This window comes from Poromitra crassiceps (assembly GCF_964638095.1).
Source record: "Poromitra crassiceps genome assembly, chromosome: 16".
NCBI lineage: Eukaryota > Metazoa > Chordata > Actinopteri > Beryciformes > Melamphaidae > Poromitra > Poromitra crassiceps.
Genome location: NC_139645.1, coordinates 1,059,771 through 1,085,153, shown reverse-complemented (window position 1 = coordinate 1,085,153; position 25,383 = coordinate 1,059,771). Strand labels below are relative to the sequence as shown.

General features: G+C 43.5%; 1 protein-coding gene across 1 annotated transcript in view; it reads right to left on the bottom strand.

Annotated features, from left to right (window-relative positions):
• LOC310790851 (cyclin-dependent kinase-like 5) overlaps nucleotides 1–23,981 on the bottom strand; it is a 62,915-nt gene extending 38,934 nt beyond the window's left edge. Inside the window, exons 1-2 of the mRNA XM_083652557.1 lie at nucleotides 23,707–23,981; nucleotides 19,409–19,443 (exon numbers count right to left, since the gene is read on the bottom strand). Of these exons, the coding sequence (XP_083508683.1) occupies nucleotides 19,409–19,443; nucleotides 23,707–23,743 (72 nt within the window). The 5' untranslated portion in view covers nucleotides 23,744–23,981. The remainder of the gene's footprint in view (nucleotides 1–19,408; nucleotides 19,444–23,706) is intronic.
• Nucleotides 23,982–25,383: the final 1,402 nt, after the last annotated feature.

Below are 25,383 nucleotides of genomic sequence, written 5' to 3'. Positions count from 1 at the left end.
AGGAGTGCACTGTGTGAGGGTTCTGCAGAACACCCGACTGGTCGGGGAGGGCGAGGCAGCGCTCTCGGTTACACACGCTAATTCAGAATACACAGGCAGGACGTCCAGGTGGTAGGGCTGTCAAAGAATATTCTATATTCGAATATATATTCGAATATAAAAATGAAAAGAATATTCGAATATCAAAATTAATTTTAATGAATTAAAATAAATAATGTTTATTTTAATAAATAAAATGCTTATAAAAAGAGTTTTACTTGGTCAAGCCAAACGGTTCAGCTATATTTAGAATCGGGAGAGATGGTCCAAGTGAAATGTTATGCGATCTCTCCTGTTTCTAAATATATCTGAACCGTTTGTTTTGAACAAGTAAAGCTCTTTTTACAAGCATTTTACGAAATGTCTATGGGAAAATAAATGGCGGGTGAAAATCTCTGGTACAGTGCTGAAGCAGGAAGAGATGTTCACTTTGGCTCTCTATTCAACCTCCTGCCCTCGTAACCTTCTCTGACCCTTCATTGATTTACCTTCTGAGCCTGTGAAAGCAGCACCCAGATCATTGATGCTTTTATACTTCCTGTCATAAACACCATGTGGGCTTTTTCCCGGGAGAAATAATCTGGCGCACAGGAAGTGCTCCCGACCACGACCAGATGGTTAACACCTTGCATCATGACTGCTGCCGCTGTCAGTGTGTGAATGTGTGACTGGCTGCATGTCAGCTATTGTCAAGTGTTTTGAGTAGTCGATAGACTAGAAAAGCACCCTATAAATACAGCCCATTTAACAATGGCATTTTATTATTATTATTTTTTATGAATGGAAGAAGAACTGGCTAGTTAGCAAGCTAACCGATAGCCACCATGGCTGAACAGACAAAGAAGAGAGCGCCATCTACAGAAACTCAAATGTCATCAACAGAAAAGTTAAAGGGAGGCAAAGTGACCGCCTACCTCCTGCTTCAGCACTGTACCAGAGATTTTTTGTTTGTTTAAACCAAACGGTTCAGATATATTTAGAAACAGGAGAGACCACATAACATTTCACTCGGACCAAAATGTAAAAAGAAATGCGGATTTAAAGAAAATATTTTTTTTATGTCGTTTTTTAAGTTTTGGTCCGAGTGAAATGTTCTATGGTCTCTCCCGATTCTAAATATAGCTGAACCGTTTGGTTTGATGAAGTAAAACTATTTTTTACAAGCATTTTACGAAATGTCTATGGGAAAATAAATGGCGGATGAAATTCACTGGTACAGTGCTGAAGCAGGAAGTAGGCGGTCACTTTGCCTCTCTATTGAAAAGCAAACGAAAGTCACAGTATTGGTGACAGTGAAGTGTGATTTCTCTGAAGTGCGCCACATAAAAACCACAGCAATGCCCATTTATCTCCAACAATGTTGGCTAGTCCCAATCCAAAAAGAATGGAGCTCCAAGATGACCACCTTAAAGTGACGCTAATTCAAGGTATTCCAGTTGACCTGAAAGAAAACATCTGAAGGTTGACCTGTATGCAACACAAGGTCTGCTTTATTAGCATGAAACCAGCTAGCTCATTCATAGCGACGAGAGATGCAGGTGGTGGTAAGATGGAAACACTGCTAGCATCATGCTAGCACTAGCATTATGCTAGCAGTAGCATGTACAGTAGGCAGGTGGTAAGCTGGAAACACTGCTAGCATCATGCTAGCAGTAGCATCATGCTAGCAGTAGCATGTATAGTAGGAAGGTGGTAAAATGGAAACACTGCTAGCATCATGCTAGCAGTTAGCATGTATAGTAGGCAGGTGGTAAGATGGAAACACTGCTAGCATCATGCTAGCAGTAGCATGTACAGTAGGCAGGTGGTAAGATGGAGACACTGCTAGCATCATGCTAGCAGTTAGCATGTATAGTAGGCAGGTGGTAAGATGGAAACACTGCTAGCATCATGCAAGCAGTAGCATCATGCTAGCAGTAGCATGTACAGTAGGAAGGTGGTAAGATGGAAACACTGCTAGCATCATGCTAGCACTAGCATCATGCTAGCAGTAGCATGTACAGTAGGCAGGTGGTAAGATGGAAACACTGCTAGCATCATGCTAGCAGTTAGCATGTATAGTAGGCAGGTGGTAAGATGGAAACAGTAACACTGCTAGCATCATGCTAGCAGTAGCATGTATAGTAGGCAGGTGGTAAGATGGAAACACTGCTAGCATCATGCTAGCAGTAGCATGTATAGTAGGCAGGTGGTAAGATGGAAACACTGCTAGCATCATGCTAGCAGTAGCATGTATAGTAGGCAGGTGGTAAGATGGAAACACTGCTAGCATCATGCTAGCAGTAGCATGTATAGTAGGCAGGTGGTAAGATGGAAACACTGCTAGCGTCATGCTAGCAGTAGCATCATGCTAGCAGTAGCATGTACAGTAGGCTGTTGCTATTCTCACTCCCAAAAGACACATTCTAGATAAATAACACATCAGCCCAACACACACCCACACATGCTAATACAACATCTCTTAGTACATTCAAGTGGCAGAACAAAATGCTCACACACATTTTCCAGACAAATTAAATGTACCATCAAACACATAGTGTAAGGTGGGCTATACATCATTCATACTAGAGTTAGCTGTAAGTAGGGTGACCAGACGTCCCCGATTTTCGGGGACAGTCCCCGATTTCGGTGCTCTGTCCCCGGCTGGAGCTGTCCCCGAAAATGTCCCCGATTTTGGCAACAAAGTCAAATAATAATACTGGGAAGAAACTCGATAACAGAGCATTTGCGGCACCACAAAAGCCTGTCGTTGTGCTTGTGCACGTTGTGCAAAGTGCTGCCTGTGTGTGACAGAGTAGATCACAGAGTAGATGTTCTCCCTCTGCCCGTGCCGTGGTTTTCCCAGGACCCAGCCCCCGCAACCGAAGCCCCAGAGGTGGCGAACGACAGGCGGCGTGCTGCTTGCTGCTTTTGCTACCGTCCTTGTTTACCGGACCCCATTCAGCGGGTTATCCATCCCAGTTGTTTTGAATAGTTAAAAGTACAGTAAAGCTATCTGGTAAGTAAGTGGAGTAACTAACTCAAAACGTTTTTGCAGAGAAGTCAGTAACGTTTTTATGTACACCAAACTCCATTGAAAAAAATGTCAATTTTTAACATGATTGGCGATGGATCATTGTTATCTAGTCATTAGCCTACTGTTCCCTAAATTGGCCTTCAGCCATCAAAACTTTGATAACCCCTGGTTTAAATTAACACAATAGGTCATATTTATCTCTAGATTACAATTTTAATCATTAAAATTGCCTTTTAGTATTAACACATTCACTGCCAGCCGTTTTTCAATACTGTAGTTAGCTTCTGCCAGAGGTTTTTTTTGAGGATTCTGGCTCATTTTACAAGAGCCGAGGATTCTTTTCTGTTTGGACTTTGTGAACACAAAGTTCACAAAAGTACTAATAGAATGTGTGCTTTCTCTGTCTAAAAGAGTTAGTTTGTAGAGTTAGTAGTTATGTAGATATTAGCCGTTGAGTACAGCATGGTTTCAGAGAGTTTCAGAGAGTTTTGAGATAAATGGATTTTTAGAACCACCTCACGTGCCTGTGATTATGGGTGCCCTTGGGCAAGTCTGTATACTGTATTGTGTTTGTGTGTGTGTGTGTGTGTGTGTGTGTGTGTGTGTGTGTGTGTGTGTGTGTGTCTCCAAACTCCTCCCTCCTTAGGTGTGTCTCTGGTGGCTTTGCAGTGTTTTGTCACAGGCGAGTTTCTGTTGCCTCACAGATCCCCAAAAAAAGAGAAGGGAATCGCAGGAGCGGGGAAGAGGAGAGGAGAGGCGAGGGGGGGGGGGGGGTTTGACACGGGAGAGAAATTCCTTCGCGATCCCCTTCTTCCAATCTTGAGGCGTAGCCTACTCCGCTCTGCTGCTGCTCGTCTGTGCTGCTGCTGCTGGCGGCTCTCGGGCGAGTCTGGATTACTGTAAAACGGGCGGTTGAGAGCTTTGATGAAGCTTTTGCGATTCTGGTCTTATTTATGCTCAAAGGTACTCGAGTGTGTGTGTGTGTGTGCGCGCGCGCGTGTGTGTGTGTGTGTGTGTGTGTGTGTTGTTTTTGGTTGGCTTTCTCTCTGTCGGGAGAGCACTGTCGCCACTTAGTTGGTCGGTAAAATAGATTATACACATTCAATACTTCCAATATTTTTATAGGAGACGTGGGGGGCATTGATCCACGTAGCACCGTCAAAAATTTTTTTTTTTTTTTTTGACGTCTCAACTCGTCATTGGCAGTGAACCGCTGGATTGTGTTTGACGAGTCAACTCGCCATTGGCAGTGAACGTGTTAACATGATTTTTTAAATTATTTTGTCAGCATTTAATATTAAATTAGCAGTTAATATGGTCATGTGGCCATTGAATACTTGAAACTGGTGAGCGACACCCTAAACTCAAGGAAAGTGTTTACTGAGGTAATAAATCACTACTGTAATGTTTTTGTTTTGTGGAAATAAATTATCCACCAGTTGGTGAGGTCAAAGGGAGAAGTTGTCCCTCTCTATGTTCCTGCCACTCTACACAATACACCAGTAGCCTATTTCCCATACCAAGGCTGTCTAATTTGTGGTAAAATGTGCCAGATAACTAGTAACCATTAGTAACCACTGCTTCTTTTTCAATTGTTTCAAAATCACAAAGTTCTTCATAGATCTAGCCTCTTACTTTTGCTCTCAAAGTGCACCAGATTTATACATTTTACTGTAAAATGTACACAATTTTCTAAAAGCCGGGGGGGCACAGCCCCCCCTGGGCACCCCTAGCAGACCACAAAATGTCCCCGATTTTCATTTGGGAAATCTGGTCACCTTAGCTGTAAGTGCACTAATGGAAAACAACACACACCAGCAAACATGGAGTCTCCACAAAGTCGAGCATCCTGGTTAAAGCGCAGTACTCAGAGTACCCAGAGGAGGCAGTCTAGTCTTCCTACCATTTTCTCATCCATACGGCTCTCCTCTGCATATACTCATAGGAGGGTGACCTATTTAGCATCAACATAGTCTCTACCTATGTCTCTCTCTCCCCCTCTCCATCAACCCCCCCCCCCCCACACACACACACACAGACACACACACACCGACACACACACACACACACACACACACACACAGACGCACACTTCTTCTCTCTGCCCTGCTTTCAGCTGAGGAAAGTAAAAATAACGGCTCTCTTGCAGCAAAGCTAAACAGCTTTTGTTGCCATGGTCTGAGATGCATAATGGGGCAGTGGTGCCCTAAAGGTTAGAGAAGCGAGCTTGTGACCGGGAAAGTCATCGGTTCAATTCCCGGGACCGTCAGGATAAATCTGGGTCGGGATAAATGAAAGGCAGCGCTTGCCCCTCCATCATTCGCACCACTGAGGTGCCCTTGAGCAAGGCCCTTAACCCCAACCGCTCCAGTGGAGCTGCTCAGTGGCCAGCAGATCAGACTGTGGTTGACTGAGCTTTTTTGACTTAAAGCAGCTACGAGCAAGATTTTCGATTGTTATTAAACAGTATAATTATAATATTGATGCATCACATATTACCTATAATCGTAGCTGAGACCAAAGCCGTGTGAATCGGAGATTGCTCTCTTGATGATTATAGAGTCTGTGTCTGTCTACCGGCGGGCCGGATAAACCCGGAAGTGAAACGAAACGGTTTAGGGCAGCTGCCTGCCTTCAACCGTTTCGCTCTGCCTAGCGACCATAAACATGGAGAACGCCATGCAGGGGCTTGCTACTCTCGCGAACATCTCTTGTTATATTCTAACAGTTTGTTTGGAAGTTATTTTGTGGTTATGGCCGAAGTGGCTGCCGCAAACCATTTCATTTCACTTCCTGATCTGCCCCGGCCGCAGACAGACTAATCATCAAGACAACACTGGCCGATTCACTCGGCGTTCAAGCGAGACTACTCGGCGTTGGTCTCGTCTACTATTAGAGGTAAGATGTGATGCATCGATGTTAAATTTAGACTGTTTAATAACAATCGAAAATCTTGCTCGTAGCTGCTTTAAAATAAATGCAAACTTGTCTTGACTCCGATTCCTGTGTATTACAGGCAGGTCTCGTCTCTTCAGTGCCTCCTCAGGCTGCTCCGTGAAGTGCAATTTAAACACGTACAAGACCTGCTGTGCTGTGAGTGACTAGACATCTGACAGCCTGCTTTAGCTGCTTAGCAGCAATTTGAAGACAAAGTCAGGAAAAGAAGTGGTGAACGCTGGTTGAAAAAGGACTTTGTCTATTGACTTCATCTATGGTAAATGTATTATCGATTTCTTTCTTAACTATTTTGAAGCATTTATTATCAAAAATGTTTAATGTACAAATGGTTAAAATGTACATGTTATTGTATTTTTCTTTGAATCCATCCTCATTATACAGGCCGTTTGAACTGACAACAATAAAGCCCCCTTTCATTAAACTACATGTATTTGCAAAAGATCCCCGAGAGCATTATTCTTATGCTGAGCCATAGCATACTTAAAAACAAAATCATGAACATTGAAAAATATGGGACCTTTTAATCTATGCTCATCAAATCGCTTGATATGGGGAAACTTGACTAATTAGATGACTGTTCCTATTGGTGTGTGTTGTTTTGAATTATTAATTAACACTGTTTGAGAAACAGACTGTAGAGAGCACTTCCAAGCATGAAATCATTATTTGATAACAGGCTGAAATTTTAATGACGTAACATGCCGTACTTTGGCTAGAGGCAGAAGTGACCAATCCCCGACTTGTATTTGGTTAGCCGGTTATTGTGATGTGTTTGTAAATAAAACATGATATCTGTATAAGCCGTTATGCTGGTGATTGCATGTTATTTACGTCAATGCTGCAGTAGTACCAGTCAGATCCTCATAAAGATCTTTTAGGTTGTACTTTAAATGATGCCAACGCTTAACCCATTGATACCTGATGCAGCATTTGTGTGTGTATCCCTTTAAGACCGCGAACCGTGTCACGCTTAAAGGGATACACACACAAATGAGGGATATACACGCAAATGCTGCATCAGGTATCAATGGGCTAAGATAGATTGCAAAGTTTCTTTGTGTTCACTTTATTTTCCTTCCACTCTGAAGTAGTTGATTGACTTTGGGTGGAGGAGAGAGAACAGATGGGACCGACAGAGACAGCAGAATATTTGATGGCTTCTATGTTCTCCTAACTGTCACGGCTCACTGGATGATGGAGAGTAATGGACCAGTTTGCCCAACGTCACGACACGATGCCGTGCTTCACAGAAGGTGGGGCTCTGCTCACGTTTAAATTCCCCCGGAGTCGAGTCTTTTACAGCATCTGAGGTCATACTGAGGTCATACGGAGGTCATACTTACACATTTTAAACAATTCTTGCAAGTATTAATTTTGCAATACGGCACAAGCTCAGTCTGTTGTCCCGTTAGAAGTGTAACACTGTGTGAGACACAAATTAAGATGGAGGAGAAAAGTATCTGATCAATAGGACATCATGCAGAATTAGAACGAAACCTGTGGAGCCTTTGAACGCATTGTGCTTCAGATAAAAGATCTGCTGTAGATCACAAGGGTGATATACATTTAAATACAAATGTCCCATTTTACCATGTAGGCCTATTGTTTTGTCTTATTATTATTATTATTATCATTATTATTATTATCATTATTATTGTTGTTATTATATAAATAATTTTTAACCATGTAATATTGTGCAACTAACCAGCTTTCACATAATGCTCTTCCCATGAGGTGTGAGAGATGAGAAATTCATATTTTCTGAGTGCGGCTGTCATGCACTGTCAAATTCCATGAGTCTAATCTAGATAGATGATGCTTACTTCTGAAGCTGAACATCGGCTGGATGAAATAAGTGAGGAAAATTCAGGACAGCCGGGCAGGGGAGGGTGAACAGAGTACGGGACAGCCAGGCAGGCAGGGGAGGGTGAACAGAGTATGGGACAGCCGGGCAGGGGAGGGTGAACAGAGTACGGGACAGCCAGGCAGGGGAGGGTGAACAGAGTATGAGACAGCCGGGCAGGGGAGGGTGAACAGAGTACGGGACAGCCAGGCAGGGGAGGGTGAACAGAGTATGGGACAGCCAGGCAGGGGAGGGTGAACAGAGTACGGGACAGCCAGGCAGGGGAGGGTGAACAGAGTATGGGACAGCCAGGCAGGGGAGGGTGAACAGAGTACGGGACAGCCAGGCAGGGGAGGGTCAAAGATATCCCGGACCTAGGGGGCGACATTCCCTTTCTTCCACCTGTTTTTTGACAGCGATCTTGGCAAGGTGACATCATGCTTACAAAACATAGTTCTTAGCTTATTCTTTCATTTTTTATACAGCAAAAGAAATAAAGAAAACAGTGACACTATCCTTTCTACTTTTCTTTTTATATAGCATTTTTTTTTTTGCCTTTCTTATTCCCATTTTTAGGCTACTAGCCTACAAAGTGCCACTTGGGAAAAAGATCAGATCTGTCCAAATTGTTGTGGTAGGTATTGGGGAAGATTTAGGGACCAGATAGCTTTTATAGAGGTTGTTTGCATTGCGTGGCTCAGGGCGTGTAGTGCTCTTTATTAGCTATTAGAGAAAGTGAGGATCTTTCGCTAATAGACGATCTTTGGCCAATCTTGATCAAACAAACCTTGACATTTAATTAGTTTGAGTTTGTTTCTGAAGTTATATTGGACACAGAGTATTTCATAAGGTGACATGCTGAGTTGAGTTAAAGGCATTACTGAGTAAGACGTTGCCAACTTTCAAAGTCGACATCTCCTCCCGAGCTCGACAAGATGCCAAGCGCATGCCCCCTCAGCCACGCCCCCTCAGCCACGCCCCTCAACATGGCTGCCAGAACGGTTCACAAAGCAAGTACAGTGAGGCACAGTGCCAGGCGGACGAGACTCATTCCAAAAGCAAAGTGACTCTGTTGCCATTCACATGCGAGTATTGAAGTGGATGGGGATGAAGTGTTTCCTGTTGACAGCCAGGTGTCATCTAGTCTGTTTCCTGTTGACAGCCAGGTGTTATCTAGTCTGTTTCCTGTTGACAGCCAGGTGTTATCTAGTCTGTTTCCTGTTGACAGCCAGGTGTCATCTAGTCTGTTTCCTGTTGACAGCCAGGTGTTATCTAGTCTGTTTCCTGTTGACAGCCAGGTGTTATCTAGTCTGTTTCCTGTTGACAGCCAGGTGTTATCTAGTCTGTTTCCTGTTGACAGCCAGGTGTCATCTAGTCTGTTTCCTGTTGACAGCCAGGTGTTATCTAGTCTGTTTCCTGTTGACAGCCAGGTGTCATCTAGTCTGTTTCCTGTTGACAGCCAGGTGTCATCTAGTCTGTTTCCTGTTGACAGCCAGGTGTCATCTTGTCTGTTTCCTGTTGACAGCCAGGTGTCATCTAGTCTGTTTCCTGTTGACAGCCAGGTGTCATCTAGTCTGTTTCCTGTTGACAGCCAGGTGTCATCTAGTCTGTTTCCTGTTGACAGCCAGGTGTCATCTAGTCTGTTTCCTGTTGACAGCCAGGTGTTATCTAGTCTGTTTCCTGTTGACAGCCAGGTGTCATCTAGTCTGTTTCCTGTTGACAGCCAGGTGTCATCTAGTCTGTTTCCTGTTGACAGCCAGGTGTCATCTAGTCTTATGTCAACATGACGGTGATGGAGGGTCTGAATCACAAGTCAGCATTTGCGGGTGTTGCCAGAGGAAATCCCCTCGCTCCAACAGCACCGTGGCAGCAGTCCGGCTCTCTGCGTGCTTTGGTGCATCGTTCAAAATGTACCACAAACCAATGGGTGACGTCACGGTGACTCGTCCATATTTTTTCTACGGTCTATGATCATAACTAATATTCGTTTAAATGAAGTTTGTTATATTAGCACGTTCACTGCCATTGACGTATTAATACGTCAAAAATAATCCAACGGTTGACTGCCAATGACGTATTAATACGTCAAAAAAATGATTTTTTTTTTTTTGACCGTGGGATGTGCATCTAACCCTTTTACATCTCTTATATAATTATTGGAGCCACCGAACGTTTACAACCCATTCCACCGACCCACTAAGTGGCAACAGTGCTCTCCTGACTAGAGGAAGGCAAGCATTTTTTTAACTTGTCACGCCATTCTCACCCCAGCCATTCTCATGAAAATGGATGGGGGAAAACGCTTTCATTTTCGCGCTGATTGCTGGCGATGCGGGATTGCAAATTTGCATAATAGATTACAGGTGGAACACACTTTGAAACACGCAGCATAAATATGACCAGAATCGCAAAAGCTTCTCTCAACCAAAACTCCAAGAAGCGAGCGAGTCTATCCAGACTTCCTCAAACAGCGGCCGCGCAGACAGGCACAGGACAGCAGCAAAGCAGTGAGACTGGTGACAAGCTTGTGACGGCCGCTGCAGCCAAGAAGAACGCCCACGGAGGGAGGAGTTGGAAGCAACTCTCCCTCTCGCTCTCTCCCTCTCTCTCTCTCTCTCTCTCTCGCTCTCTCTCTCTCCCTCCCTCCCTCCCTCTCTCTCTCTCTCTCTCTCTCTCTCCCTCTCCCCCTCTCACTAGGATTAAACCTAGTGCGTCTCCCTCCCGAGAGGGAGGGAGAGAGAGAGAGAGGGAGGGAGAGCGAGAGGGAGGGAGAGAGAGAGAGAGAGAGAGAGAGGGAGGGAGAGCGAGAGGGAGGGAGAGAGAGAGAGAGAGAGAGCGAGAGGGGGAGGGAGAGAGAGAGAGAGAGAGCCAAAAATGAATGGTTAAAGTGACTGTTCTATCGAATTTCACAAAAAGCCGTTTATCTCTGAATAATTTTTCTGACGCTGAAACCATGCTGTATTCAACTGCTAATGCTTACATAACTACTAACTCTACAAACTAACTCTTTTAGACAGAGAAAGCACACATTCTATTAGTTCTTTTGAGATATTGTGTGTTCACAAAATCTTAGCAGAAAAGAATCCTCGGGTCTTGAAAGATGAGCCAGAATCCTCAAAAAAACCCTCTGGCAGAAGCTAACTACAGTAAAAAAAAAACGTCTGGCAGTGAATGTGTTAAGGTTTGTTATATTAGCTTGTGGCCCAAATCGACATCATCCATTTCAGGGTGTCCATGTTTCTGCGTTCTTATCTTCTGAGTTTGATTTTCCTGCAAAATAACTCCTTCCTGCAAAGCTGTTTTGCTGCTGACCTGAAGGTCCCACATGGCAGAGCTTCCCACCAGCATGTGAACGCACAAATAGTCTTCTCACACCAGCATAGACAGTAATATTACATTACATGTAATGTAATGTAATATTACATTACATGTACATGTATTACATTACATTACATTACATTACATTACATTACATGTAATGTAATGTAATGTAGCATAGCCAGTTATACTGTAGCTCAACAGGGTTGTTGGATCAGCCCCAAACAATGGACGTTCTGGCTGAAGCCAATGACTGTAAAGTCTGACTGTAACAACCATGACATGACAGTCTTGCACAGATCACACGCGTGGTCTGTGATCAGCGAGCTGCGCCATCTGGACAGGCGAGTCGACCTGTCAATCACACTGAACCATGCACACGGACCATGCTGAAGATGTTCTATGAGTCGGTAGTGGCTAGTGCCTTCCTGTATCCTATTGCGTGCTGGGGCAGCAGGCTGAAGGCAGCGGACGCCAACAGACTCAACAAACTGATCCGTAAGGCCAGGGACATTGTGGGGCTGGACCTGGGCTCTCTGACTGCGGTGTCAGAGAAGAGAACGTTGTCCAGGCTACGCTCCATCATGAGCAACGACTCGCACCCACTCCACGGCATGCTAGTCAAACACAGGAATACGTTCAGTGAGAGACTGATTCCACCTAGATGCAACACGGAGAGGCAAAATACATGTTTGGAATGTCGGAAGAGAGAAATGTGAGCCATATTCAATGTCAGTTGTATTCTGCATTGTTAGCCAGTCTTATAATGCAAATTCTCCCTCATTTAGCTAGTAGCGGTGTTCTGCCTCATTTAGCTAGCAGCGGTGTTCTGCCTCATTTAGCTAGCAGTGCTGTTCTGCCTCATTTAGCTAGCAGTGGTGTTCTGCCTCATTTAGCTAGCAGTGGTGTTCTCCCTCATTTAGCTAGCAGTGGTGTTCTGCCTCATTTAGCTAGCAGTGGTGTTCTGCCTCATTTAGCTAGCAGTGGTGTTCTTCCTCATTTAGCTAGCAGTGGTGTTCTGCCTCATTTAGCTAGCAGTGGTGTTCTGCCTCACTTAGCTAGCAGTGGTGTTCTGCCTCATTTAGCTAGCAGCGGTGTTCTCCCTCATTTAGCTAGCAGCGGTGTTCTCCCTCATTTAGCTAGCAGCGGTGTTCTGCCTCATTTAGCTAGCAGTGGTGTTCTGCCTCATTTAGCTAGTTAGCTAGCAGTGGTGTTCTGCCTCATTTAGCTAGCAGTGGTGTTTTGCCTCATTTAGCTAGCAGCGGTGTTGTCCCTCATTTAGCTAGCAGTGGTGTTCTCCTCCCTCATTTAGCTAGCAGTGGTGTTCTGCCTCATTTAGCTAGCAGTGGTGTTCTGCCTCATTTAGCTAGTTAGCTAGCAGTGGTGTTCTGCCTCATTTAGCTAGCAGTGGTGTTTTGCCTCATTTAGCTAGCAGCGGTGTTCTGCCTCATTTAGCTAGCAGTGGTGTTCTGCCTCAGGTGTTCTGCCTCATTTAGCTAGCAGCGGTGTTCTCCCTCATTTAGCTAGCAGCGGTGTTCTGCCTCATTTAGCTAGCAGCAGTGTTCTGCCTCATTTAGCTAGCAGCAGTGTTCTGCCTCATTTAGCTAGCAGCAGTGTTCTGCCTCAGGTGTTCTGCCTCATTTAGCTAGCAGCGGTGTTCTCCCTCATTTAGCTAGCAGCGGTGTTCTGCCTCATTTAGCTAGCAGCGGTGTTCTGCCTCATTTAGCTAGCAGCGGTGTTCTGCCTCATTTAGCTAGCAGCTGTGTTCTCCCTCATTTAGCTAGTAGCGGTGTTCTGCCTCATTTAGCTAGTAGCGATGTTCTCCCTCATTTAGCTAGTAGCGGTGTTCTGCCTCAGTTGGGTTGCATCTTCCCCTCAGAATTCTGTTCTGCTTACCCTGTTCAGCTTCATGGAGTCGGCCATGGCTGCAGAATGCAAGCACTTCAATATTTACATTTTCATTCAGTATATAATTCATGACCCTTTTGAATTTTTCATGTCATTTAGGGTTGAGAGAACATCGGAGGACAAATTCAGTAACTTATATTGACACTGTCTTCATCATCATCTTCATAAAGCAAGGAATCTCTGTATGTCCTTCGCATCTCCAGAACAGTTTGTCCAATCTCCTTCTTCACATTTGGTGGTTGTGTTGCTGCTGGGGATCCATAACAACGTGCAGTGTCAGATTTGACCCATAACGACGTGCAGTGTCAGATTTGGTGCAATTTGGACACGCTCAATAATAAACTTTGACTATTAAAGAAGCGAACAGCGAGCTGCTCAGCTCAAAGTCACAGGAGGGGCGGGGCTTCAGGGCTCTGACTGGCTAAGCGGAACAAGGCATCTGTCTCGCTCAGTTAACCAGGGGCAGAGCAATTTAGAGAGAGAGTGGCGTCACTCAAGTCAAGGCAAGTTTATTTGTATAGCCCTAATTCACAAGCATGTCTCAGAGGGCTTCACAGAAAATATGTCTAGCTAATTCCACATCACCGTTGACAACCACTCCATCCCGCTCTCCTCACTTGTCACCAGCCTCGGTGTTAAATTTGACACATCACTGTCTTTTGATGCCCACATAAATTCGGTCTGCCAGACATCATTCTACCACCTGAGGAACATCTCCAAACTCAGGCCCTCACTCTCCAAATCTGATGCCGAAAGACTGGTCCACGCATTCATCACCTCACACATCGACTACTGTAACTCACTGCTGGCAGGCCTCCCCGCCATAAACATCCAGAGACTACAATATGTGCAAAACAGTGTCCTCACAAAAACCCGGAAAAGTCACCACATCACCCCAGTCCTCCACTCCCTCCATTGGTTACCAGTAAACCAGCGCATCATTTACAAAACCCTCCTGCTCGTCTACAAGGCCACCAACCACCTCGGGCCGACCTACCTCCGGGACCTCCTCTCCCGCCAAACCTCATCCCGGACTCTCAGGTCTGACAGCCAAAATCTCCTTGCAATCCCACTACACGCACAACACAAGGCTCTCAACCATGGGAAACCGTGCCTTTTGTGCACTGGGGCCACGCCTGTGGAATCTGCTCCCAGGATCCATCCGGACCTCGGACTCCCTCGCTGCCTTCAAAAGCAGCCTAAAGACCCACCTTTTTCACGCTGCGTTCAACTAGGGCCTGTTTTTAATCCTCTATTTAAGTGTTTTTATTTTTATTTGATTTTTTATTCTGTGTGCTTGTACTTTCTCTTGTGAAGCACCTTGAGATGTCAGTTTTGATTTGAAAGTGTGCTATACAAATAAAATTCATTATTATTATTTATTATTATAATTTTAGCTGACACAACAGTAGCAAATTACAGTAGTAATAATAACACATCATGAACAATCATATGATGGAGAAATATAGAAAATATAGAAATATAGAATAGAATGGGTGCCATGCTTTAGGGTAGAATGGGTCAGTGGAGGAGCAAAATGCGTGACTCATTAGCAAATGAACAGCCAGGAGGGGGTCTCGCGCTACTTTTGAATGCTACAATAAAGCTGATAATGTACAATTTGATTCAAAAAAAAAAAAAGTACAACACAAACGATCTATTTTGCTGCAACTCGACAGTGCTGCTTAATCCAGAACCTTACTTCCTGGAACTCTTGAGAGTAACAAACTGGTTCATTGGAGTGAATGGAGATGTCGCGACTCTTGTATCTACACGTCTCTGACCAGGGGTTTGCCACAGTGCCGCCTGCTATTGGTCCATGATGGGCGAGCTGTGCAATCACTTGACAGGCCACCTGTCAATCACGCCCCAAATCATAGCCTGCTTTATGGTCTATTTGACTCTAAATGAGACCATAATTTACAGAAGGAACATGATGCTGTAATGAAGAAGACTTGAAACTAGCGACTGAGACAATAAACTAATTAGGAAAGTGTTTACTGAGGTCATCAATTGAGAAGTAGGGTCATTTTCCCATTGACTTCTATACAATCTGACTTATTTTTGCAGCCAGTGGAGTCGCCTCCTGCTGGCCATTAGAAATAATGCAGGTTTAAGGCAATTCCGCATTGGCTTCACTTTTCAGCCGCGCTGGTTGCTGGTGCTTGTATTGAATGGTCACGCATGGTTCTGAAGAAAGCTGCAGCAGAAATACATGAGAACATCAACACCATGAAACATCTCAAAGTCTATTGAGTCTGCTGCCTGTTCCTCTGGCTCCCTGCAGCAGCTCCCTCATGCTTTCCCTTTTTGTTTTGTTTCTCATAAATATATACATTCAAATGAATGTGTGTTATTATGCTCATGAATGTGCAGATCCAAAGAACCCACAAAGTACAGGTTAAGTGGTGGTTTGGCTCCGCCTCATGTAGTTACAGAGTGTGATTGGCTGAGATCTAGAATCAACAGTGATTGATAGCACCAGCTGGGATACAGAAGTCAAATGACAGTTGACACAGGGGAGATATAAATAAGAGAAACAGTGTAGGTGTTCCTGTCTGCTGTGCAAGAAATCTTTGATGTTGATGTGTCTTTTTAGAGAGAGAAATGAGGAATGTAACTTAGCGAAATTGTTGATACACTGATGATCGTAGCACAAATGAGACAGTGGTTCATTTTCAAAAGTCAGGTTGGGTGGGCGCACCCATCAATTAAAGTCGTTAATTGATTGGTGACCCCAGGATTTTGGGCAACCAATCCCTGGCCATGATTCCAACACAGTTTGGAGCTAGAAGTGTCCCGGACCTGCAACATGCAGTAACATAAGACGTTCTCTGAGAACTACAGACCTGTAGAGCTTTTTCTGTTTGGAACCATAGGAACGATGAAGTGAAGTAAGCCTGCCATTGGTTAGCATGGTAACCGCTACTAGTAGCTTCACAGCAAAGCAAGTGAGAGTTCACGGGGGATTGATACTACTTGGGCTAACAATTAGCTAGCTAACGTTAGCGGCTAAAAAACATGAGTGAAGTTCAACCAATCAACGAACACTTATGTCTGGACCACTAAAGGTTCCTCTTGCTCTGGGAAAAGTACCTACCCTGAAGTAGGAGCTAAAAAGTTTCCTCTAAGGTTTAAACAGCATTCTAAGAACTACTATGGTTCCTTGTTTCTGCGGTCAAAAAGGGGGAGAGTTCCTAGGACTGTTCCTAGTAGAACTATGAAAAGGTTCCTGCGGTCTGAAAGCACCTATCACACGTCACAAGCACAACTTGAACCCATGGCGTTCATTTCTTTTCTGTGGCTCACAGTACGTGAGCCGGTTTACCTGGGCCTTTCACCCTGACTGTTTAGTTCTGCTCTTTAAGTGGATTGCATTGGACACCATTGTTCATAAAGTGCTTTCTAGGAAATGAATTCAGCTTTAGTGAAACAATATCGAAAAATGTTGTGAGCACCTGAAGATTTCATTTATTAATGGATAAATCACACCTTTCTGCAGAATTCAAATTGATTGTTGTTTTTGCCCAACACAATGCGGAGCAAGTAATTTCATCAGTGCATAGAGGCTCGCCTCCAGAATACACTCAGCTACATCATCAAACCCTTAGTTATATCAAACCCTTAGTTATATCAAACCCTTAGTTATATCAAACCTTTAGTTATATCAAACCCTTAGTTATATCAAACCCTTAGTTATATCAAACACTTATCAAACCCTTAGTTCTATCAAACCCTTAGTTATATCAAACCCTTAGTTATATCAAACCCTTAGTTATATCAAACCTTTAGTTATATCAAACCCTTATCAAACCCTTAGTTATATCAAACCCTTAGTTATAACAAAACCCTAAGTTATATCAAACCCTTATCAAACCCTTAGTTATATCAAACCTTTAGTTATATCAAACCCTTATCAAACCCTTAGTTATATCAAACCCTTAGTTATAACAAAACCCTAAGTTATATCAAACCCTTATCAAACCCTTAGTTATATCAAACCTTTAGTTATATCAAACCCTTAGTTATATCAAACCCTTAGTTATATCAAACCTTTAGTTATATCAAACCCTTAGTTATATCAAACACTTAGTTATATCAAACCCTTAGTTATATCAAACCTTTAGTTATATCAAACCCTTAGTTATATCAAACACTTATCAAACCCTTAGTTATATCAAACCCTTAGTTATATCAAACCCTTATCAAACCCTTAGTTATATCAAACCCTTAGTTATATCAAACCCTTAGTTATATCAAACACTTATCAAACCCTTAGTTATATCAAACCCTTAGTTATATCAAACACTTATCAAACCCTTAGTTATATCAAACCCTTAGTTATATCAAACCCTTCGTTATATCAAACCTTTAGTTATATCAAACCTTTAGTTATATCAAACCCTTAGTTATATCAAACCTTTAGTTATATCAAACCCTTTGTTATATCAAACACTTATCAAACCCTTAGTTATATCAAACCCTTAGTTATATCAAACCCTTAGTTAACATCACTGTTGTCACTCTCTTAATGAGGCATCTAATATAGGTGCTAATAATAGTTGTAGTAATTTTAATCTTAATCCTGTCTCATCAAACCAGGATCAGGCTGATGCTCAACTCATCCCATAGGACAAATAGAATGTGGATGGATTCAAACATGCCTGTACTATTAATTTTTTTTTAGCCTGAATTCAGGATTATTTTGCAAGTAAATGGTGGATATATACGTACTTAGGCCTATGCATGAGTTTGACTTGAACATGAAAAATAAGGTTTTTGTGATTAAAAAATTGCATTGGTTCCTGTTTTCTAAAACATCACCACGACCACACACGACAGACCAACGCGCAGGGCCGTAGCCAGGGGGGCGAAAGTGTGGACGATTCCAAGGGCCCTTGACTGACAGGGCCCCCCCCCCCATTTTTTTTCTTCTTTTTTTACAGTGCACCTGAACGCAACATACAAGATACCCGCTGAATAAGTGCCCAAATGTTCATGTCATTCTGGCCAATATTCTACTTCTGTTATAACATTTCAGTCTGGAATATGGAATATCTTTCAATAATCCTTATGACTAAAAAGCTAAAAGTAATCTCATGTGTAAGAAATGACTGTTCTACATTGAAGAAAAAAATGTAAATAATTTACTTGGTTGGTTTTGGATTCATTTAGCTTCAAGAGTGCATTTTTGTTCGTGTGACCCTCAACACAGGCTTTGAGAATCCCGGGCCACTTACTGATACTTATGCTTAAATTAACACACTCATATTCTGGTTTATTTCTAAAAAAACATTTTGGCTAGTGGAAATTCTAATTGGCTGGTAACTTCTAGCAGCCATATTGGCAGGTGGCCAAAAAAGCAAATGTCAAGCCCTGCAGGGAGATTGTCACACTCATCGATACATATTTGAGGTTTGTTTATTAATTGGGAAAAGGACCACCGGAACAAACGCCGCGAACATGAGCCGGCTACTTTTTCAATCTGACTGTCTACTCAAAAGTTTGGGGAACTCTCTGATTTAAAATGAGATATTCCTCTAAATTGGGACATCCTTTCATGGGGCCCGAAATCCCTGGCTACGGCCCTGCCAACGCACCTAAAACCAAGTGAAAATATGCAGAGGGAAATCAGAGACTACACTGGCCTTGTCAATTCAGCAGCCATCAGACAGCCAATCTGGACAAATCCATCACAAGCCAACCTCACAATCTCACCTTCAACATCTAAATCCTCCACAAGCCAATCTCACAATGTCACCTTCAACATCTAAATCCTCCACAAGCCAATCTCACAATGTCACCTTCAACATCTAAATGGAGGAAGGAATGGAAAAGCCTAATCTCACAATCTCACCGTCAACATCTAAATGGAGGAAGGAATGGAAAAGCCTAATCTCACAATCCTTCAACATCTAAATGGAGGAAGGAATGGAAAAGCCTAGACTCTGTGGGCCTCAGCCTTCTGAGCAGGTTGAGCTCTGGTGATGATGGCCTGTTCAGCTGCTACAGGTGATGCAGTCACCTCTCTGCAGTAGAGCACACTCCAACTTGGATCAGAACAACTTGCTTTGTCATCATAGCATTTGTTCAGACATCAGGTTAGCTTATCGAAAATCCTCAAAACTCAGAGTGAGTCTGAGTGGAATCCAAATTTCACATGATCCTCTTTCCACTTATGTTTTACTGTCTGTTTGATTGATCATCATCTCCTCTATAGCTTACATGAACCCAAGCCTCAGTGCCCATATGACAATATATTGCAAACCATCAACAAATACAGAAAAGAGTTTGTCTTATTATGGCAACAAGGAATGTTCTCTTACCTTATGCCTGCACTTAAGCACCACTCCATATGCTCCTGAACACAGAGAGAGAGAGAGAGAGACAAAGAGAGAGAGAGAGAGAGAGAGAGAGAGAGAGAGAGAGAGAGAGAGAGAGAGAGAGAGAGAGAGAGAGAGAGAGAGAAGGGCAGTAGGTAAGAACGAGCAGAAGAAATGGGAATATGAAAAATGAAAAACAATAACTAATAGGTCAGGTTGAGGCATGTACTCCATCACACACTACATGCAGCACGCACGCACGCACGTGCCGTGCACTCGCACACACACATGCACAAACATACACACACGTGCACAAACATACATACACACACACACACACACACACACACACGCACACATACTGTACACACAAACATACACACACACAAATATATGCCCACACCTATGACCGTGAACATGTATGATTGGATGGATGCACTCACACGGACATACACACGGACACACACACATGCAGGCTTGCCCGCATACATACATACATACATACATACAAACACACACACACACACACACACACACACACACACACACACACACACACACACACACACACACACACACACACACACATAGTCCTTGTAGCATTCTATACTAAGAACTTAATCTATATTTCAGGTTGAAAAAAATCCTTTCCCCCATGTTAGCTTGTTTTCCATGTCAGTGTACACCTAATTAACAATAGCCCATGCCAAAATAATATTTTCTTGTATTGTAATTTCCAACTATTTTTTTTACAGTGTATCTTACTGTAAGCGGTGACCTCATCATGTACCAGACTCCAACCAATAAATCCATCACAATCTCATCACTCCGCCCCTCTTTCTCTCCAGACATTCCATTGGTTTATCCCTCTCCTTATGCCCCGCCCCCAATATTTGCACACACAATTCATGAAATGAAGGAAGCAACATGCTCTCAAAGTGCTGTTTCAGTGGGACGTCTAACATCTCAGGGTTTTTCCAATCAACCACAGTTGCATTGGTTGAATTGAATAGCTTTCTGTTTCTTTCCATCCAGGCTGATTTCATTGCTTTGCTTGTAACAAGTGAAGGGGAGTGGAGGGCTGTTAGTATCTGTCACTCAGTGTCAGCTGCTCTGTTACCACGCCCACTTTGTGTCCCTCAGTATCAGCTGCTCTGTTACCACGCCCACTTTGTGCCTGTAGTTCATCATGTTTTCAATCAATTAGATTTTAAGTGGAAAATAAAACATGGACGTCATGAGACTCATTGTCACTTATTGGCTGTCTGGTTCTGGTTCTGATCCAACGGGAATGTTTACAGGGCCGCTTGGTGTCGGGTCCTTCTCAGCTCAAATCTACTGGACATATTTGTCTTATATTATCTCTTGTCCCACTTGTAACCAGTGTTGGGGAAGCTAAAATCAAAGCTGTATAGTTCATGATAAGAGGTCTCACTCTGGACCTAAAAGAACGTTTCAGTACGTGTCTTCTGTTCTGCAAATCATTCCACTGATGCTTTTGGCTCTGAAAGGTGTGAGCAGAGTGATGCCTCTTGTGTGTGTTAGAGATGACCTGATGCTGCTGTCCGCACCAAGGGATTTCATCCGCCGTTCATTTCATGCTTATAAAAATAGTTTTTCTTCGTCAAACCAGAGCCTTGTGTATACAAGTGTAAATAAAAAAAATATATACAATACAAGTATATACTATACAAGTGTATACACAAGAAAATATACAATACAAGTATATACTATACAAATATACTATACAAGTGTATACACAAGGCTCTGGGTCAAACCAAGCTTCAGCTATATTTAGAATCAGGACTATATAAATATATATATAGCCTATATACAGTGTGTGTGTGTGTGTGTGTGTGTGTGTGTGTGTGTGTGTGTGTGTGTGTGTGTGTGTGTGTGTGTGTGTGTGTGTGTGACGTGTGTGTGTAGACGACCCAACAGAGAGGACAGTCATACCCGCTCCGAATGACCGCCAATGATGACGATGATGATGATGGCGTGTGTGTGTGTGTGCGTGTGTGTGTGTGTGTGTGTGTTTTTGAGTCGCCGGCGCGGAGGCATAAAAAGTAACACTCCATTGGCTTCAAAACTTCAGACTGACTATGTGCATCTATTTCACTTTTGGATGAATGAACATGGACAAGCATTGATGCAGATCACAGTTAGTGTGAATGAACTTCAGTAGAACAAACACTACTGTCTTCTCACGTTAGACTGAAGCCAACTAGCTGGAATCATCAGCTACGAACGATGTTTGACTGACTGGAAAAAACAATGGCTGCTTTGACTCCATTTCTTATTTTGTATGGTTCTATTGTTCAAAAGGTGGCTTCTCACATGCTATAATATATATATATATAAGGTGGGTTCTCACATGCTATAATAGGTTTCTCCTGGGTTCTCACATGCTATAATAGGTTTCTCCTGGGTTCTCACATGCTATAATAGGTTTCTCCTGGGTTCTCACATGCTATAATAGGTTTCTCCTGGGTTCTCACATGCTATAATAGGTTTATTCTTCAAAAGGTGGGTTCTCACATGCTATAATAGGTTTCTCCTGGGTTCTCACATGCTATAATAGGTTTCTCCTGGGTTCTCACATGCTATAATAGGTTTCTCCTGGGTTCTCACATGCTATAATAGGTTTCTCCTGGGTTCTCACATGCTATAATAGGTTTCTCCTGGGTTCTCACATGCTATAATAGGTTTCTCCTGGGTTCTCACATGCTATAATAGGTTTATTCTTCAAAAGGTGGGTTCTCACATGCTATAATAGGTTTCTCCTGGGTTCTCACATGCTATAATAGGTTTCTCCTGGGTTCTCACATGCTATAATAGGTTTCTCCTGGGTTCTCACATGCTATAATAGGTTTCTCCTGGGTTCTCACATGCTATAATAGGTTTCTCACATGCTATAATAGGTTTATTCTTCAAAAGGTGGGTTCTCACATGCTATAATAGGTTTCTCCTGTGGGTTCTCACATGCTATAATAGGTTTCTCCTGGGTTCTCACATGCTATAATAGGTTTCTCCTGGGTTCTCACATGCTATAATAGGTTTCTCCTGCAAAATGTTGTCGACGGGGAAAGCGGGTGCTGAAACCAAAACCTCTCTGTGGACACGGCCCCTAAGAGTCATTTGTAGTTTTACGCTTTCAGTTTTATTTTCATTGATTTCATTTTGTAAGCAGCCATCAATGCATTGCACCCATGGAGGACATGTAGGGGAGAAAGGGCTGCCCTTCCTCTTCCTGTTCTGTGATGCACGTGTGCGCGCGCACAGCCGCACACACACACACACACACACACACGCACACAAACACACACACGCACGCGCACACAAACACACACACGCACGCGCACACAAACAATTTGGGAAATGCTCTGAAGGAAAGGTTGATGAAAGGTGCAGAGCGAAAGGACACAGCAACGGGGCAGAACATTTTTTACGTTAATTAATTAATTAGGCTCCTACAGTGAAGTGATGACTGTCCACAAGAACACAGGAAGAAGAATGTTTTCACACTACAGGATCAACTCCAAGCTGAGCAATATGAATTGGATGTTGGATTGCTGGAACAGGCAGAGGTGGATTCAGAGTCTAGTTCTGACTGAGCAGCTGAAAGAGATGAGGCTTGGCACCACACACTGTCAGCTAGTTAGAAGACAACGTTTGTGGCTGACAAGTACAGTGGAAACTACTGAAAACACCTGAACCTAAACTTCCCAAACCACCTGACCCAATGTAGCCTAGAGAAATTGATTCCGAAACAAATAGTTCCATCAGTGATCAATTGTCTCCACCCATACAGAAGCATGTCATTTGAGAATGAAATTAAAAGATCCAAATCAAAATCAAGAATGGAGTATGAGGTTTTTGACAGGACAACAGCGACGTGTAGCACGTAGACGTGCAGCACGTAGACGTGCAGCACGTAGGCGTGCAGCACGTAGACGTGCAGCACGCAGACGTGTAGCACGTAGGCGTGCAGCACGTAGACGTGTAGCACGCAGATGTGTAGCACGCAGACGTGTAGCACGCAGACGTGTAGCACGTAGACGTGTAGCTCGTAGACGTGTAGCACGCAGACGTGTAGCACGCAGACGTGTAGCACGCAGACGTGTAGCACGCAGACGTGTAGCACGTAGACGTGTAGCACGCAGACGTGTAGCACGCAGACGTGTAGCACGCAGACGTGTAGCACACAGACGTTCAGCGCGCAGACGTTCAGCGCGCAGACATGCAGCACGCTCCTCACTCACATTTCTAAAACATAGAAACGACTGTTGACATCCACCCACCTTCTCCCACAATGCCAAGGACTTCAAACTTATTCATCACATCACCAAGGTAGGGGGCGCTCTTCCAGCAGGTGAAACTGGCTGCTTGGACCAGGCAGGAGGCGGGGCTTAGAGAGGAGAGCCCTGCTTTGACCGATGGTTGAGAAGGCGAGCTGTAGAGTCCAGGAGACGTCTGGCAAGCGTCTGACCACAACCCATCTTCATTCCTCTTCTAAACTTCAGCTGTCTCTTCTCTCAGGCTTATCATAACTCTTTTTTTTTAATAGCTATGAGTCAATCTTCCACTTCCTGTTGTTTCTCCCTTGACTTCAGCTGGATCCTAACTCCTTTATACTATCTTGTTGGTGGCCTTCTCAAGCCCCTATCCAAACCTCCAAACAGTCAGACCTGCAGGGAGCAGAGAGAAAACAGAGGCAAGGGGTTCAAATTAAAATATGGCGAGGAGGGAGGGGTCACTCCAAGGTCCCCCGTCCCGTCATTCCCATGCACACGCACAGTGCTCGGGTGCTGCTGGCACAGATGGCGTCTAACTAGGACATGTGCTGCAAATGTACTAAGTCAACATTTTCCTTCAGGACACATTTAAATCATAGATGACATAAGCATGACTTCCACACACTCCTCCTGTCCCATCTGCTTGCATCTCACCACCCACACATGGACCCTGCAGTGTGGAGACAGGACACTGCAAGCAGGACAATCTAGACTGAATATGATCTAAATCTAATATCCAAACAATGGTGGTCTGCACCATTGTTAATTGCACCCACTGGATAATTAATTGTAACTGAGCCATTCAGCTCTCTGCTGCTGCTAAATGCAACATGTCTTTTTTGAAGTGGCTGATCGTCTCACAGCCTAACAAACAACTCCCTCACACATTCTTCCCGTTTGCTAAACATCTACCGGTAGTCCTTATTTTGATCGTGCATTCCATTCCTCTTGTTTTATTTTGTATGTTTATTTCCAAGAACGTATTTCTTTTTATGCAGCATTGTTACACGCGTCAAGCTGATCCGTGGTGTTTTAGGAAGAGAAAATGACTCAGAATATTCATTTGCAAAGGCTTAGATCTCGCCTAGTCACATGACCAACATGATTAGACACCTCTTTGTATTGTGGATGTGGTCACATGACCAACATGATTAGACACCTCTTTGTATTGTGGATGTGGCTTGAGTGGAACCATCAAAGCAAATGATAGCACAGTTTGATAGCCTTCTGTTGATGCAGCTTCCCGTGTACCAACACCTTTCTCTTTTCTTTTCAGAGCTTCAGAGTTCTTCAAACTGCGTGTGGGCGTTGTCCTACGCAGCGTACAAACACTCCACGGCCTACGAGTCTTTATAGGTGGATGCCAGGGCCATGTGTTGTGTTGTGCACTGGTCTGTTGATGTGTTTCTGGAGTGCAGTTTTTTTATGTATGTTCATGTTTGTGTTTATTGTGACGCCGTTTTCTCCCGCCCAGGGACAACAGATGCAAATTAGCTAATAGCTATTTCTGGTGCAATATATTTATTGTGCATTGTCCCTGTCAAATAAACAATAAAGATAAAAAAATATATGTGTCACTTACTGTAAGGCTATGCAGTGGCCTTTGGGAAGTGATTGGATTCCCTTTTTAAATCAATATATCATCTCCAAATAAATATACACGAAAGATAGCCTAAGCAGTGC